Raw genomic sequence first — 16,807 nt, forward strand, 5'->3', positions numbered from 1 at the left:
CTCCACAGAGCTTCTTTGTAGTGGCATGCCAAACATTATGGTAAGAAAACTCTGGCTACTGGAAACATATATTGACATATTTGCGTGCAAGCTTCGTGGAGAAATGAGTACACGCCGTTCATCGACACGTCGCGAATTCGCGCCACTCAGTGTTGCAGGAATAACGCGAGGTTGGCAGCCATAAGCAGCGTTTACATGAATGCGACTGAAGCCGAGCCCAGTTCACGTTTTTAAGATAAAGTGCAAACACGTCGAGGAAGGGAGTAGAGGACGAGTCACGCCTTTCCTTCTGAAGGCCTGCTCTTTAAGCCAAAAAGCTTACTGAAGTCGACTTCTGTCTTATTCATGTAACAGCGGCTACGGTAATTAAACTTTGCACGAGGTACTAATTCAAGATAGTGGAGTGCTGCGCGCCGACATTGTCACGATAAGAGGACGGCAAAAAGGTACAGCGAAGATGTCGAGTCGGCGATGAGCAAAGTAAAAACGCAGTGCAGTCTACTGGTGGGCGACTTCAATGCTAAATTAGGGAAGGAAGAGGGAGGTCAGAAGTCAGTAGGAAACTATGACACACACTCCTGAAAGAGGGAAGGTGAGAATTGTCGGTAGAATTCGCGGATAGAAATAATGCATGAATTACGAACATCTTCCGCAAACTCCGGTGACAAGAAGTGAATATGAGCAGACTAAAAATGAAATAGGCTTCGTTCGCCCATTTCCGCACCGCGCAGGAAGTATACATACGTGTCAGGCAAGGGGAAGGGGAGTGGCGACCATGTCATGGTGAAGTATAGAGTTACCCTCGATTTGAAAAGCAGTAAGAATGAAGCACTTAAAGGAGTTAGCGGTAAGAGGGGGGTGGGGGGTGTAGGAGTTCAGAAGACACACAAAGCTCAGAGGTGATGAATAAAAACCTTACCGAAATAATCACGGAGTGCGCAATTCAAGCAGGACTTAGGGTAGTTAGGCAGGATACTGGCAAGGTCTCCTAGGAAGGATCTTATTGAAAGGCACCAGAGCGTGAAAGTCCAGAACCCGACAGATAAGGCAGAATAGGAGAACCACGACCGATCGTGGGGGAAACCATACAAATTAATGAGCGAAAGGTAAGTGACATTAGGAAGTAGTGGTAGTGTTAGGCATTTATTCTGCCAAAATTTAAGAGCCCAGCATATCGATCCGCCTGGGCGAATAGTCGATGTTGTTCTCCCTCCTCCCCTTCAGCGCCACGTGGTGATGGAAAGGGACGGCATCCGACTGCTGAGCAGCCGGGCAATGGGACAGGACCGCATAGGTGGAGAGGCAGACTGGATCGCAGAGAAAGAGGCGGGAGGGGGGTGCATTCATTTGGATGCGCCCGAGAAGGCAAGCCTCCCGCATGGTGAGTGATGGATGAAGGGGAGCGAGAGACGCGACGGAGCATAACGTGAAGAGGATTGAGCAAGCACTATAAAGCTCGGAGGCAGCCTTGAAGCAGCGAGAAGGAAATTAGATGCCGCAGAAACCAGATGTACTGTCGGGAGCTAAAGTGATGTGTATGCCACGCGAACTTAGGTCAGAATACATTGGCGCGCAACTTTCTCGCGGCGTCTTCAGTTGATACAGGCCAGGAGGTCGCAGTTTTTTTTTTTTTTTACAGGAATGTCAGCTTGCTCGTCTTGATCCGCGCCGCCCCGGCAGCAATGGTAGAAATAGTAACGCTGAAGAGATGAAAATTCCTTTTGTAACATAAGGCTAATGAAGGAAAGCGTCACAAACAATGCAGATCCACCAAAGCATGGCGGAGATATTGTACTAGAAAAGTTTGCGACCCTTTGTACGCAATGCCACATGATCTAAAATGTACCAGCCACATAGAAAAGTGCTAACAAGGTCTTTAGCTACAAGGAATCTGTACATATTTTTTTTTAAATATAGAGTGATTACTTCATTGTCTGCTGCTTGCGAGATATTTGTTAGTTGCTAATAGAGTAAACTCAACGTTATACCTCAAGCAAGCAAGAAAAAAGAAAAAAGGTCGGTTTTTGGAAAGGATGTTCAACACGACAACATTCATGTCATTCGGTAATAGGTCAGTCGTGATGCAGAGAAGTGCGCCGAACATACAGCCTCTATGCATAGTGCTCATCGATTAGGAAAAGGCGCCCTATTCAGCTGAAGCGTCTCCGGTTATGCAGGCGCTCTGTGGCGGGGGCGTAGAGAACAAGTTTATACAATTGCTATAAAAAATTAACAGGGACTGCACAACGGCCATAGTCGCCGACAGGGGGAGTGATAAAGGGTGTTGCGGAAGAGAGTAATCTATCCAAGCCGACTGCTGGCGGTAGATACGGACCATTGGAAAGAAATAACCATCAAAATAAGAATAGAATGGAGTGCATTTAGCAAGCACCTTCAAGTTACAAACAGTATCCAAGTGATATCCATCAAAGGGAAAGTACATATACACTTTTATCAGTACTTTTATCTCGCCAGTGCTGACTTAAGGGGCAGAAGCTTGAAAGCTAACGAAAAAGCTTTAAATTAAGTTCAAGCCAACGCAACGAGCTATAAAAAAGAAAGTGGTAGGGGGAACGTTAAGCCAGAAAGAGAGAAGCGTGCACTGGAGAACAAACGCGAGTTGATGATACTCTAACGGCGGTCTAGAGCAGAATGTGGACTTGGGCGGGAAACAGACAACCGATATTCTCCAACGGTAACGGAGTGGATACCGAGGTGAACGGAATCTTAGCCGGGGGCGGCAAACATGTCAGGTAAGGAAATGAGATTGGAAAAATCCGCTGGGCTAATGTAACCGCGACTGACGCCCCGATACATGGCTGACCGGTCGTCAGTGGGAAAGGCCTTTTTCTTGCGGTGGACGGCATCCCATCTGATGCCGAAGACGATTCTTGCGACGATTTTCACACCAGCGCGGGTTGACGCTGCGGTACAGACTCAGCGACAGTCCGGGTGCCACGACCAGCCAGCCGCGGGTCCCTGGACGCGACTTCCGGCTCCCTCCACCGCATTGCGGGGTCAGCGCACTCGGAAGAGGACGCGCCTCCTGCTTGGCGAGACGTCTCCGGCCAGACCTCGTCTGTTTCCGACGCGCGGAGAACGGGCCGAGCGCGGGGCCGATGATAAGCTCGGCTCTCGTTTCGTGCGGATAAGCGGCCCCCTCGCTTTCGTCAGGCCCAAAAGTGATAGGGATTACGAAGGATGAGAGAGCGGCACAACTGGCCCGCATCGCCATGCACGCGCTCGCCGAACAGCCCAGGCCCATAGCAGCCCAGTCGGTCAGTGGTGCCCTTCTTCTCAGCGCCGCCGTCTGCAAAATTTTCCCGAGAATCCTGGCTCGCAGCGCACATTGTTACGCACGACAACGTTCATACTGCGGGTGAGTTTTTTTGAGGTTGATTCCGATACTAAGCGCGCCTATAACGCTGCCAACGGCGCCTCCCAGCGCCCACCTGCCCTCGGTCCTTCGGTCGCTTAAAACGGACGCGCTGCTCAGGTGTTTCTTTCTTTTCTCGCCTAAAAAGCCCAGCCAATGAGCCCGCCGAGGCAGGCAGGCGCGCGGCCAAAAGAAACGCGCGTCATTCCCTCGCCAATGGGCTGCCCGGCAGCTTCGGCGACTTGTCATTGTGTGTTTTCTTTAGGGTGCCAGAGACGCTCGCGCAGTGCCTACCTCGCGCGTATTGCCACAGGTGCACCGCAGCTTTGTAGCTGCACCGGGGAGGCCCTGCCTTTCTCCTGTTGACACAGCAATAGCACAAGATTAGAAGAAAGGCAGTCTTCTCGGCCACCGGGTCTTCCTCCTCCTCTCCTTTTTCTCGTTCCTCCTTCCTGCAGGTGGAAGGAGGACGATGCACCTAGAACAGCGTGATGCTTCTAAACATGCGCGCATTCTTCACACCTAAACCAGTTCCTTGTGTAGAACGTCGCACGAGTTCGAAACGCGCCGGTGGTCGCTCATTTGCTACGGAATGCCCTTTCCTGGCGTAAAGGGTCCTTTCCGAAAATCGCTTTCAATTACCCGCATCACAGCGTGCTCGCGAGAAATTGGATTACACCAAAACGCCGTTTCACTTCAAGACTCCCACCTAGAGCTTTTTCTGTCACAGTAAAGTGGCTCAATTCCATCTGTAAAAGTTCCTTTTCACAAAGTAGGCTAACCGCGGCACAGACATTGCGCAGTTTCAGTATAGCCGATTGACGCATGTGCTTAAATAACGATTCTCTACTTTCGGCCAAAAACTCAAAGGCAGCCTTAGCGTCTTTTTTTTTTTTTCATCCCGTTTGGCAAACGCCAGTATATCCTTCGGGGGACTACGTAATGTGATTTTTACTGCGTGGCGCTCCGCATCTAGCTACATGCCTGCATTGCATTCATTTGTTTTCCCTGCCTCATTTGCGCTGGCATACTGAAGACGAAGTTTAAATTTAAATGCGCTGACGTCACATGAGCACGTGGGCACATAGGTATCCTAGAGCACGTGTAGTGAGAGCTTATGAAGAAATATTTCTTCGTTTTTTTTCCTTCATGAACAATATTATCCGTTTTTTATTTACAAACCCAAAACCTCCAAGCTGCAGTCACTGTTTCCTACAGGTGATAATCTTTTATATGTCGCAGGTTTATATTCATAGGTGTCTTGCAACAGAGCTTTCCACGAAAATTAGAGTAGTTCAAGGCCCAATTTCTGCACAACCTTTTTCGTGAAGTCAGATTTCGGACATTTAAGCGCAAAATTTCTTCAGACAGGTCCGCGTGCGCGTGCCTCCCAGTCCAGCATTCTACGCTCGATCTCGTAGCTTGATCTCTGCGCTCACGTCTTAAGCCACATAACATACCTTCCTTTCCTTCCCTTTACGCGAAACCTATGTTTCCCCGGCACTAAACTGCTCATACCACGAGTATGTTTGGTGCACGTGCGTTTCTTCTGACGTCACGAGTCGTGCGACGAAGTACTCTGTCTTGCCGGATGGCCAGCTGCCGCAGGATAGATAATTTTCTAAGCAGCCTGCATAATATCTTTAGGCAGTTAAACCTGGATATCTCTGATAGTAGTCAGCTGTCATGAAGACCCCGGAAGACGTGTGTGTGTGTCCGTTCTGCCAAAAGATAACAGCATGCGTCAGCGTAGAGATCTGTGACCTACGCTTCGCGCTGTCTTCAAGGAAAAAGGAGGATCACAGAACTTGTTTCAAAACAAAGCTTTTAAAATATCGGCCGCTATAAGAGCTTTGTCATCTGAGGGAAAAGCGGATTTACGGAGGTGCACAGCCCTGAACGACACAGAACGCGCGCTCGTGTGTGGCGTTAATGACGGGCCCCTTTTATTTTTTTTCGTCGGTGTTAGGTCATGATAGGCGGTTTGCACGTGACGTTGCGGACACCATGATGGTGGTTTACACGTAGCATCCACAGTGCATGCCGGAAGAGTTGGAGAAAAGCGAATTAGATAAGCGCGCAGCCTTTTATCGTTCTCTTAGTCCACTAATATGGCGGAGATCTCTAGTAAGCCGTCCATGTGGAAATTGTGACGCGTCGCAGTGCTAGCGGTCGCGTCAAGCAATTTTACAGGATCAGGACCCAAATGAGCCCCTCAGCCTGTCTAAGCTGTAATGAATCATGTTCGAAAAGTCGAGCGCTGGCAACTGCGCGCGTAACGGGCGGTGTGCGGGACTGTTGTCTTCTCTGCGCAGACCCTCGGGGCGAAGCTGGATTCCCCGCGGCAGCGCGGCGGCCGCGCCTCCTCGCCCGTCCGGCGAGATTAGCGGCGGCGCCACGTGCATCGGGTTGGGCAACGCAGCCGTCCCCGCTGGTGGTGGTGGGGGCGGCGGTGCGAGGGGGACCCCGCCTTTGTTCTTGGGGTCGCGCGCAGCGGCGGCCGGCGCAGGGCCCGCGGGCCCGCAGCTGCGGCACACCTGCAACCCCCACCTGAGCGCTCACCTGGCACGGGGCCAAGGACGCCGCCACGTGCGCCAGACATGCTGCTGGACGTCATCCGAGCGGCCGCTCTGGCTGCGCTCCTGCTCCTCCCGACTGCGGCGGCGCTCTGGGGCCCCTGGTCGGCGTGCCGCCGCTGCCAGCAGAGCCGCCGCCAGCTCTGCCCGCGGGGCTCCCCCGACTGCGATGGTCCGCTGTGGCTCGAGGTGCGCGCCTGCCCCGGCAGCCGCTGTCCGCAGCCGCGCCTCCGGGCTCGCTCCGCCAGGCCTCCGGGCTCGGAGCGCAACTTCCGCGTGCTGCATCACCTGCAGAGCCTCGTCTATTCCAACTGGTCTGGCTGGTCGCCCTGCAGCAGCGACTGCCGCACCCACCGCCAGCGGCAATGCAAGATGCCCCTCGTCTGCGGCAAAGCCGTTCTCCACGAAGATGCGCTCTGCTACGTGCGGGGCAGCCCCTGCGAGGCACGCTTCGCCTCAGGTCAGTGAGCGCAGCGGCATGGTGCACCTCGCAGGCGCGTTGCCCATCGCTGCGCGGACTCGCCTCGCCCGCGCAGCGAGGGAAACGGACGGCCGCGCGGTACCTAACTCAAAACTTTCGGCGACGGAGGTCCTGTCGATAACGCGCGCAGGTTGATTATATAAATCTATTCGATGTGTTTTTGATGCACACGTTAACAGTAGCACGACGCTTCATTCCAGAATGATGCCGAATGCGCAGTGGACAGCGGCGCAGGTGCAAAGGAAGCAACCTGAAGCGTCATTTACAGGGTGTGGCTTTCTTGCTTTCATTAGGGACAGGTGTATTACGATGATTTCTTTTAACATTAACACATTTTTATTTTAACACCCCTGAGAGATACGTCAGTGCAGTCTATTGAGCTGGAATTTGCAGCAAGCGGACATTGTGTACCGCATATAGATCAGTAATTAAACTTTTAAATATTTCAATTAACAAATAAAATTTTTATTTCTGGTTTCAGAGGCCAAGATTATATTGCGATATTGATGGCATTCAACATCGAATGTAAACAGTATTTTTAAGCTTTCTTAATCTGAAACATGCTTCGAAATATTCGACGTCAAAAAGAAGAATTTGAAATCTAGTTGTGCTTGACTTTCCCGCATTGCATATTTTTAAAAGGTGTCTGTCGCTCTTCTTATGCGTCAAATAAAGGCGCATTTGGCGCATGATGTACAAGAAGTTAATTCTTCACATCCGGCGGCAATGCCATGTGCAACGACGCTATTTTATATGTCAATGCGGGAAAGACAGCAAACAAGCTTTCTAATGCGTTCGATATTTCGGGCCATATTGCCGATTTAGAAAATTTAAAAACAGGAATCACATTCGATGTTGACGGTCATCAATTTCACAATACAGCCTTGCCCACTACAATAAAAAGTTTATTAGTTAATTTAACGTAATGAATAGTCTAATTAGTGATCCATACAAGGTACACAATGTTCGCCTTGCTGTGCAATCCAGATTAGTTAACTCCTCCGACTTATCTCTTGTAGTTTTTTTTACGCTAAAGGTTAAATAAAATCACCCTGTATATGACGTTGACAGGGTTTCAGCTCCAGTGCCACACATCATCACTGTTCTTACCGCAGAGCCCTCCGACACCGAGTAACAAAGGGGGGAAAAAACCGCGCGTCTCTGATGAAGTTGGGAAGAGAGCCTTCGACATCCCGGCTCCAACATCGGGGCGCTCTAGCTCGGGAACATGCGCTGCTTAGGCTTTACCTTTGAACATGCGGGCGTTCAAGGAAAACAGTCGCCGAAAAAGACGCAATGCAGAAGAGAAAAATACACAACGCAGAGTGACAGGCCAAGAAAATCATTGGCAGGAAACTTGTGTGATCCCGCATATTGGTTAAACTTGCTTGCTGCCTTATTGCACTCCTTATAACCCTTATAAATCTCGGAAAATGCTAGCTATCTGAATGAGACACAGGTTCCGACAAGTGCCAAAAAGTAAAGGGACTGCTTTGCAGAACCAGGACAGGTTTTTTTTTTTTTTCCGCAGACACATTAGCCTTATCTTTCAGAAGAATTCTTTAATTATTGCAACAAGAGCATGGAGGGCACTGAAAAAGAAACATTTAATGCATAATCTTGATTTCAGCTCAAGCCAATGACAGTGATTAGAAGTCTTGAAGAAAGCGGGGATCCGGTTTCAGTTCCAAGTTTGAGGCGGCCTCATATTTTCCGTTTTGAAACAAACGAGGAAATCGGTGTTTTCCCTCTCGGCCGATATTGTACGCCATCTTTTCTTTTCTTGTAATAACACGCCAATTTATGGTAGACGAATGAAAAATAAACACAGTCTTGTTTGTTTGTTTGTTTGTTTTTTAAGCAGAAAAAACGGGCTATTTATGTTATTCGATTGGTTGCTTAGCTTGTGCAAAAATGTTGCTATCAAGGCGTACGTAATGGGGGCTTCGTAGTCGAAGCTACGGATGCCCGTCGTATATTGTGACATATTCAGTGATACAAAAAGCAAGTAGCCAACGCCGCAACTTCCTGTCTTGTTTCCGGTGTACCTTCTTTCTTCGCTCCTTTACTTGAGCTTACAAGCGAGCGTGAGTGGTGCTGTATATGAATAATAATAATAATAATAATAATAATAATAATAATAATAATAATAATAATAATAATAATAATAATAATAATAATAATAATAATAATAATAATAATAATAATAATAATATTAATAATAATAATAATAATGATAATAATAATAATAATAATAATTGGTTTTCGGGGAAAGGAAATGGCGCAGTATCTGTCTCATATATCGTTGGACACCTGAACCGCGCCGTAAGGGAAGGGATAAGGGAGGGAGTGAGAGAAGAAAGGAAGAAGGAGGTGCCGTAGTGGAGGCCTCCGGAATAATTTCGACCGCCTGGGGATCTTTAACGTGCGCTGACATCGCACAGCACACGGGCGCCTTAGCGTTTTTCCTCCATAAAAACGCAGCAGCCGCGGTCGGGTTCGAGCCCGGGAACTCCGGATCAGTAGTCGAGCGCCCTAACCACTAAGCCACCGCGGCGGGTCTCATTTTCTTTCCTCAAAAACCAATTTTCAGCAAATGTCTCTCAGCACGTGCTGAGACGCACTGCATGCCAATCCTCTCTGTTTTCCCAGTCTCATCGATATATGGAGGTTGCTAAATATTTATATAGCCAGCGGGTTTGCCAGGGACGCCGCTCGAAACTCTGCTAAGGTCCTAATTGTAGACTTTTAAAATTATAAAGCGAGTATAGTCGTAAAGTGTGCATGAATGTCAGTCGTGAGTTTGTTATCCGTTGCGCTATATTGCAATGGAGAAGGCAGGCAAACGAACAACATAAACTACAGGAGAATTTGTTTTTGTTTTTGTTCACTTCAATGTTCTCACCACCTCCGACGAATAGGTTTGAAACCAAGGTCGTAAAATATTGCTTCAACCAATTGAAACCGTGGTCGTATGAAGGGCAACAGTAGCCACTTTGGAAAAGCGGCGCTCTTGGTGACACCGGTGTAATTGAAAGCTGCGAGGCCCACTAGTGGCAATACTTCGGAAGCAGTTAAATGAATTTCTCTCTATTGGAACGCTTCATGCTCTCTGGTGAAAAGTTTCCAGGTGCGAGAAGGGCGAGAAAAACTTTTTATCGTCACTTTTATCTAGCATCACCAGCTGCATGTCGAGTAACTGCTGTCACTACGGAAACGTTCACCTTCGTTCTGGTACGCCGCGTATCGCTAGACATCGCTGCTGACTGACTGCGCGCATCGTCTCGGATTTGGGAAGAGCTCGTTTGTTGGGGCAGAATATGTGCGCTGAAACTTCGCGCCACCACCATCGGCGCCCACGTAAAATAGTCTGTGCGGCCGAAATTCCGGCTCCCTAGTGAGGGGCTTCTACACGCACGCACGCACGCACGCACGCACGCACGCACGCACGCACGCACGCACACACACACACACACACACACACACACACACACACACACACACACACACACACACACACACACACACACACACACACACACACACACACGCCGAAGGCATGGCTTATATAGGTATATCTCGTATATCGAAATATCGAACACATTCTCTTGCGTTTCCTCTCTCTCTTTATCGGCCTTTGCCAACGCACTGCACGCACCTCTTGAGATGCCCAGTTTATATGAAGTGATTTATACACGTTTTAGTTTATGAATGAACGAGCAAAATGGTGTTGGACCTCACCAGAAGGAGGAGCGCACTGAAAGAGAGAAAGGGGACAATATGCGATGTCAATAACGCGCGGTTCCTCGGTGACTGCCTCCGCGGGCCCGGGCCAGTGGCGCCGGACACCGGGTGCAATGTCCTAACCCTCCCCATTTCGGGACACCACAGGAGGCAGCGGCGGGAGCAGCGAGGAGGACACCGATTCAGACAGGGGCTTCCACCTGGACCCTCCCAGCTGCGGCGTGCCTCGCAGTCCGCAGAGGCCGGCGCTGCGCATCATCGGAGGGCAGCCCGCCGCCAGGGGGCGGTGGCCTTGGCAGGTGAGAACTCCCCCCCCCCCCCCCCCCGATCCTCCACAAGGACTAGGCATGCGACGCGATTCCCTACAATCAACGTCCCTCCCCTTTTTTTAAAGAAGGGAAAGAGAGGGACCCATTGCTCTTTTAAGGGAGGAATAACAAGGGCGCTGAGAACGAGGGGCCATCGAATTTGCGAAACAAGAGGCGCCCGCCGCGAGGACGCGGCTGTTGTACGCGCTCAGCTGCCAGCCTTGTTTCCAGCTCTCTGCCGGCAGAAGTCGCCGCATCCTCGGGCGCAGTAGGGCGCAGCGCTCCGTGAAGCGTGCTTCTAGATTGCTTCGAAGCCCGCGCTTTACGGGATTTTTTTTCTTTCCCTCCAGTCGCTCGCTCGACAAACTAGACTGTGCGGAATAGTCAGTTTCTTGTCTGTTGTCTCCTTCGAACACTGGCGTGGACTGCGCACCACCGCGACTTAACTCGCGCGGTGTGCTAAATCGAGATAGACAGCTGCGTCTGCGTAAACAACCCCTTTTAACCCGTCGGCGTCTTAACACTGAGCTTGAGCGCTGTACTGAATAGGCGGTGTAGTCCGTCCTAACAAAGGAGCTAGATTTTGTGCATTACTGACCACAATGGGCTCGGGAAAAACAAATGTCGTTTGTTGCAAAAGCAAAAATGCCAATCACGATCAGCCATTTCTTTTTTTTTTTTACCTTCGTCAAATGTACCATAGCCCAACGAGAATTTCGACGCAGCCACCAGGGTAATAAATATACTGACATTACTCTGAAAGCCCTGAAGATATCAACACTGAGAAGACAAGACTCCGCCGCATTTCATTGAGCCCACCCTAGTGAAAGCAATTCTTTAGGGTCGCAGTTTCAAGAACGGTAACATTAATCAATAGCTCACTTGTTATTTTTTTGCCAGCGCACGGATAAGCGAGGAGGCGACTGATGTTCATTTCACGTGCGATGCCACTGCGAAGAAATGTTTAGGTCATTCGAACTAGGCTATGCCCAAGAACGCAGGCGTATGGTGTGGATCGCTACTACAAATACCCGCAATCAGCTTAATTTTCTCACTCCATGCATCACATGAGATGCTTTAAGTAAGAAAACGTATGTACTACGCCGGGTTTGATCTGGCGATACTGCTGTTCGATGTGCGTCCGAAAGCAACGCACAGCCACTGGACATGCCTCAGCCAGCGGTCCGCATCTCCCGGCTGCGACGCGTGTCGCTGGACTGGCGAGAGGAGATGAAATTGCAGTGTCGGCGTCGGCACAGTCGAGTGGCGAATGGTGACGGTGCCGGACGCTTTTTGCTTCAAGTGGGACGTTGACAAGCTACTCTTGTAGTTCTTACGCTCTTAGTTACGTATACGCTTTGCTAAACTGGGATGCTTTAATCAGGAAAATCATTTGGTACAACCCTGTATTAAAAGCTCGGAATGACTCTGAGGATTGCCAGGCGGTGTATGTCGAACTTGACTATTCCTTTAATGATTTTTTTTCGCCTATCAGTGAGGCGTTCTTCCAATAACCTGACCAAGCGTCCTCTTCGAAAATACTAGTTTTGCGGTGAGACTTGTATGTCGCCATTCATATAACAGCAGATGCTAGTCAATTCTCACGCGTTGTTTCTAAAACATATACTACGCCTACTTAAAGGCAGGCATTGTTAAGCGGTCGGGACGAGTCAGTCGTGAGGGGATGGCGCTTTGATCCAAGCATGGATGGCCCATGAGTGGATTCGAATAAAAGGAAATAAAAAAAGCATTCGCAACGAAAATAATTGGGATATCGTAGAGATCGAGAGGTTTTAATGACACAGGGGCACCGGTGGCCTACAGGTGGTGTTCTTGGTCGCAGCGCTAGAAAAGCTGCTGGCAAGAGACTGAAGTGAATGTCAATTATCCCGGTTTTGTATCTAAGGGACGCTCACATGAAGGGGCAGGGATACGAAATGCGCATACTAACCATGCTCACTTGACGGAAAGTCACCAAAGTCCTTGTCTTGTGGCTGCCCAGTCTCCGCATATTTGCGTTTTCTAAGCTCTCGTATCTCGCAGCTCAGGTGCGGCCAGCGAACTGAGTTTAAAAAAAATGTTTAACTGCGCAGATTAAAGGCACGACAAGAACATCCACCCATAAATCACACAGAAGCGCAAATTTAGCGCCGACTTACAAATGGTGTAATTTTCGCACATGCCTACCTTTACACCCACGCATCGAAGCCGCTTCAGGGACGTCAAGTGGCAAAATGCAAAACTGCAATTAAATTGGCCACACCATCAACCATTCAGCTGTCTATGGCTTGGCCAGACTATTATTAATGGTATGGATATTCATGTCCCAATTAACGTGCAATACTATCCATACTATGTGCTCTAAATATGGCTTGGAAGTATAGATGCGCTCAGTACTATGTGTTATGAACCAGCAAGCCCAAAACATAGTATTCTTACGTGCCAGAAATACCTCCAGGCTTATGAGCTACGCTGCCCTGGAAGATTCCGGAACAACAGAAATGCTTGAATTGCACCACAATTTCACAACAGTGCCTGATACTAAGGTGCAAAAAAACAAGAACATAATAGCAAACAAAATCCCGCCTGATTTGTCAAGAAATAACCAAAGCAAGAGTCCCCAAACCTCAGTATTGCCACTCGTCAAAACCAAGCGAAAGTAATGCGTTTAGGGAAAAAAAAGTGGAAGCGAAGTGTATGGCGGTGCGATTGTACGGATGGCCTCAGAAGGTTTCTGAACGCCGAAATGACAAAAAAAAGTTTAATTACTGAGCAGTCTAAGCATGCTGTCATGAATTGATAGAAGCGTTTTGCACTAGTCCCCACGTGACCTGAACAACGCTCTTCTCAAAGACCGTCCGGGTCTCTGGGTAGCGAGGAAATTCAGTTTTTTCGTGACTTGGAAAACTTTTTTGGGGCACCTGTGCATTTCTGTTGAGAACTTTGCGCGCAGCTGAAACAGAAGCGCCATCGCCGTCGCTGAAACCGAGAGCATTTGATGCGCTCTTCCGTGCTCAATAAGCGGGCGCTTGTCGTCCTGTCAACTGTGCATCAATCAAACAGTCTTCGGGCACAGCGACAGCGACACTGGCGGGCCGCTTGCCCGCGTTCGGAATGAGGCTCCGTGCACGGGAGGGAAGACCGACTGCGTGAGCGAACCTCCGGGCCACAGGGAGCGCGAGCAGGGACTTGTATTTCGCTCGCTCTTCTCTTGGTTGGTTTTTAGCGATCATGCACCGCCGGCACGCTTTATATCCGCTCTTCAGTTCGCGAGCGCGACTTCCTTCTTTTTTTCTTTTTTTGGCACGCGCGACCGGGTTCTTCTCAGCAGCGCCGGGCACTGTTCTGAGCTGAGCTGCGCATTCCTTCACATGGCTATATATGCTCGTGGTAGCACCTGCTTGAGAATTGCTTTTTGCTTATTGCAACCGCCGCGGTTCAGTGGTTATGGCGCTCGGCTGCTGACCCGAAAGACGCAGGTTCGATCCCGGCCGCGGCAGTCGCATTTTGATGGAGGCGAAATGCTAGAAGCCCGTGTACTGTGCGATTTCGGTGCACATTAAAGAACCTCAGGGGGTCGAAATTATTCGGAGCCCTCCACTACGGTGTCCCTCATGCCCTGAGTCACTTTGGAGCGTTAAACCCGATAAGACCTCTTTGCTGCTCAGCGACAGCCACACTTGGTTTTTGTGCATATAACAAGGAGTTCAATTTGTTGTGTCAGAGCTACACCACATGGTAGGGGACACAGTATGGCTTAGCCCTCGTGATGAATTCCGACCAGGTTCTTTACTCCTGCAGCCAAATTCTTTAGCTCCGTCGAAATGTGGTCGAATGTCGCAGGTGGCGCTCCTCAACCGGCGGCGCGAGCCCTTCTGCGGGGGCACCCTGGTCGCCCCGGGCTGGGTGCTGACGGCCGCCCACTGCCTGCGAAGGCGGCTCCTGGTGCTGGCCGGCGAGTACAGCCTGGGTCGCCCCGAGGGCTCCGAGGTGACGGTGCGCGTGGCCGAGGCCATCGCGCACCCGGACTACGACCCCGAGACCGTGGACATGGACCTGGCGTTGCTTCGACTGCGCAGCGCGCTCAAGCTGGGGCCCTACGTCATGCCGGCCTGCCTGCCCGAGCAGGGCGACACCCCGCCCCCCGGTTCACTGGCCACCATCCTGGGCTGGGGCAAGCTCAGCAAGCGGCACGCCAACGGCTCGGACCTGCTTCACCAGGCGCAGGTGCCGCTCGTGCCGGCGTCCGAGTGCCGCGCCGTGTACGCCGACTACCTCATAAGCCACAACATGCTTTGCGCCGGCTTCAGGCGCGGCCGCGTGGACTCCTGCGCCGGCGACAGCGGCGGCCCGCTGCTGGCCCGGGACGGCCGCGGCCGCTGGACCATCTACGGCGTCACCAGCTTCGGCGAAGGCTGCGCGCGCCAGGGCCGCTTCGGCATCTACGCCAAGGTGGCGAACGCTGCCCGATGGCTGCGCCGCATCATGGCGGGCAGCCGACCGTAGTAGGGCTCCCCTGCTCCCACCCCTCGTGCTTCTAGTCGCAAAGCCCGCGCGCCCCGGCCGTGTGGTGTGCCACACTCCGCGCGGCTCTATCAGATGACAGCTTTTCTTATATACGCCTCTAGGAGGGGCCATAGTCTTGTATACGTTGGAAATAAATCGTTTTTTATGCTTCCGTGTGCTTTTGCGTATGTCGTGTGCGGAACGCGAAAATAGCGAATGGCGAAGGGGAATGGCGAAGACGTATACACCATCACTTTCTATCGCATTCTGAGGCCTGGTTGAAAAACCACGGCTGGTACAGGAATCCGTCTTTGCAGCTGCACAAATTATCAGACGGAGGCCCTTTTCATTCTGTCTCTAGTTTTATGATTCTTTGCAGCGCCTCACTACCGCCATTGTTTGTGACGTTTGCCGAGGCCGGCATCAAGGGAAAAAACGGCTGTCCCGAAGCGCAAATTTTACGAAATTAACAATTATCTTAATTTCATATTATTGCATAATAATCCAAGTCTCACTTCGCAAAACCCTCGCCGTTTCGAATGTCCCTCCACAAGGCATCGTTCTGCTAGTTCCATGTTGAATTTATTCAACGTACTCTTTGGCTTGGCTCGTTTGAGAAAGAAGCTATGCGGTGGATCAGCCCTTCGAGTGAGATTGGTTTAACAACAAATTCTTAACGTCTTAATCCATCAAAGTAGCACTGGCTGGGACACGCAAGAGGAGCTAAAAAATCCATGGAGAAGTTTATTTGTGGAACTTCCTCTGGACGTGCGGCAAGACATATGGCTCCAACAAGGCGGGAAAAAATTGTCTGTCCTCAAGTGTCGTAGAATTCACAAGTGACTGTACGTCACAGCTGTCATGACGCAGCTAGTGTGCGTCGATAGAAACACTATAGTGCCGCCGAAGGAGAGCATTCCAATGCGCCGACATGGAGGGGAAGGACTCTCAAAACGGCGCCGTGCGCGAGTTTCGTGTTCCTCAGCCCAAGCGAGGGAGCAATGTTTTGTTTTGTTCTTCGAAGTCGTTCCGAAACACGATACGATGACGGGACGTCTCGTGTAGACTGGCGCCATGCGTGCCTTTATTCTTTCCGGCTAGCTAGCTAGAGCGGCGAACAGCGATGCGTGTTTGATATCGCGTACTTTTCTTTTTAGTTTTTACTTATTTATTTATCTATTTGCAAATACTGTTGGCCGTGGGGCCGTTAAAGTGGTGGGGCGTAACAGGTTTCATTTTCATTACACAGAAAAAAAAGTAGAAAGTCATCGCCATCTACACATTAATATTTCTTGCAGCGTAATGTTTTCACTTTTCTTCGTTTTTTTACAGAAGTAGTGTTAATAAACATTCACTTTAAAAACGTACACTTATTTCACACCCAAAATGAAAAAAGGAAAACTTTTCTACATTCCCGGCCTTCATCTTAGGCGAGATGTAATCAAGAGGTGGTTAGGCATATGACATTTAAAAAAAAAAAGTGTCTTATGTACGAAAAACGACGGGAGAAGCGTCTATTTGTTGAGAAGGGAGTTCTAGCGGAAACGGGAGCTGAAGAGGTTGGTTTGGCGGCAGCTGGGCAGATCGGTTGTGTACGGCTGATGGTGGTCACTGGGCTGTGGAGGTGGAGACGGGATTTCCTTGAGCGGTGATCGAACAGGTTGGCCGTGCGGTGACCGGCGCTGGTACGGAGCCTTGCAATTTGGGGTCTTTTGAGTTAAAGCAAAGAGTCCGAAGTGTTTCGGCAGATGTGAGGCAGGTGTGAAATATCTTCAAGAGGAAACCCTTTCAAGTGTCCCAGCGTCAGCCGACCTGC

The 16,807-nt window shown here is 50.2% G+C and overlaps 1 protein-coding gene across 2 annotated transcripts; it reads left to right on the forward strand.

Moving 5' to 3' along the window:
• Nucleotides 1–3,141: 3,141 nt before the first annotated feature.
• LOC144114573 (serine protease 33-like) lies at nucleotides 3,142–15,155 on the forward strand. 2 transcript variants are annotated; one of them, XM_077648407.1, is made up of 4 exons: nucleotides 3,142–3,379; nucleotides 5,692–6,412; nucleotides 10,325–10,476; nucleotides 14,329–14,531. In XM_077648407.1, the coding sequence occupies exons 1-4, from the start codon at nucleotides 3,234–3,236 to the stop codon at nucleotides 14,396–14,398; spliced, it is 1,089 nt and encodes a 362-aa protein (XP_077504533.1). In that variant the 5' UTR covers nucleotides 3,142–3,233; the 3' UTR covers nucleotides 14,399–14,531. The 2 variants fall into 2 exon arrangements, with proteins under 2 accessions (XP_077504533.1, XP_077504532.1); XM_077648406.1 differs by lacking the exon at nucleotides 3,142–3,379 and having other exon boundaries at nucleotides 5,833–6,412; nucleotides 14,329–15,155.
• The last annotated feature ends 1,652 nt before the right edge of the window (nucleotides 15,156–16,807 follow it).

The sequence above is a fragment of the Amblyomma americanum genome, chromosome 1 (genome assembly GCF_052857255.1).
Source record: "Amblyomma americanum isolate KBUSLIRL-KWMA chromosome 1, ASM5285725v1, whole genome shotgun sequence".
NCBI classification, from domain to species: domain Eukaryota; kingdom Metazoa; phylum Arthropoda; class Arachnida; order Ixodida; family Ixodidae; genus Amblyomma; species Amblyomma americanum.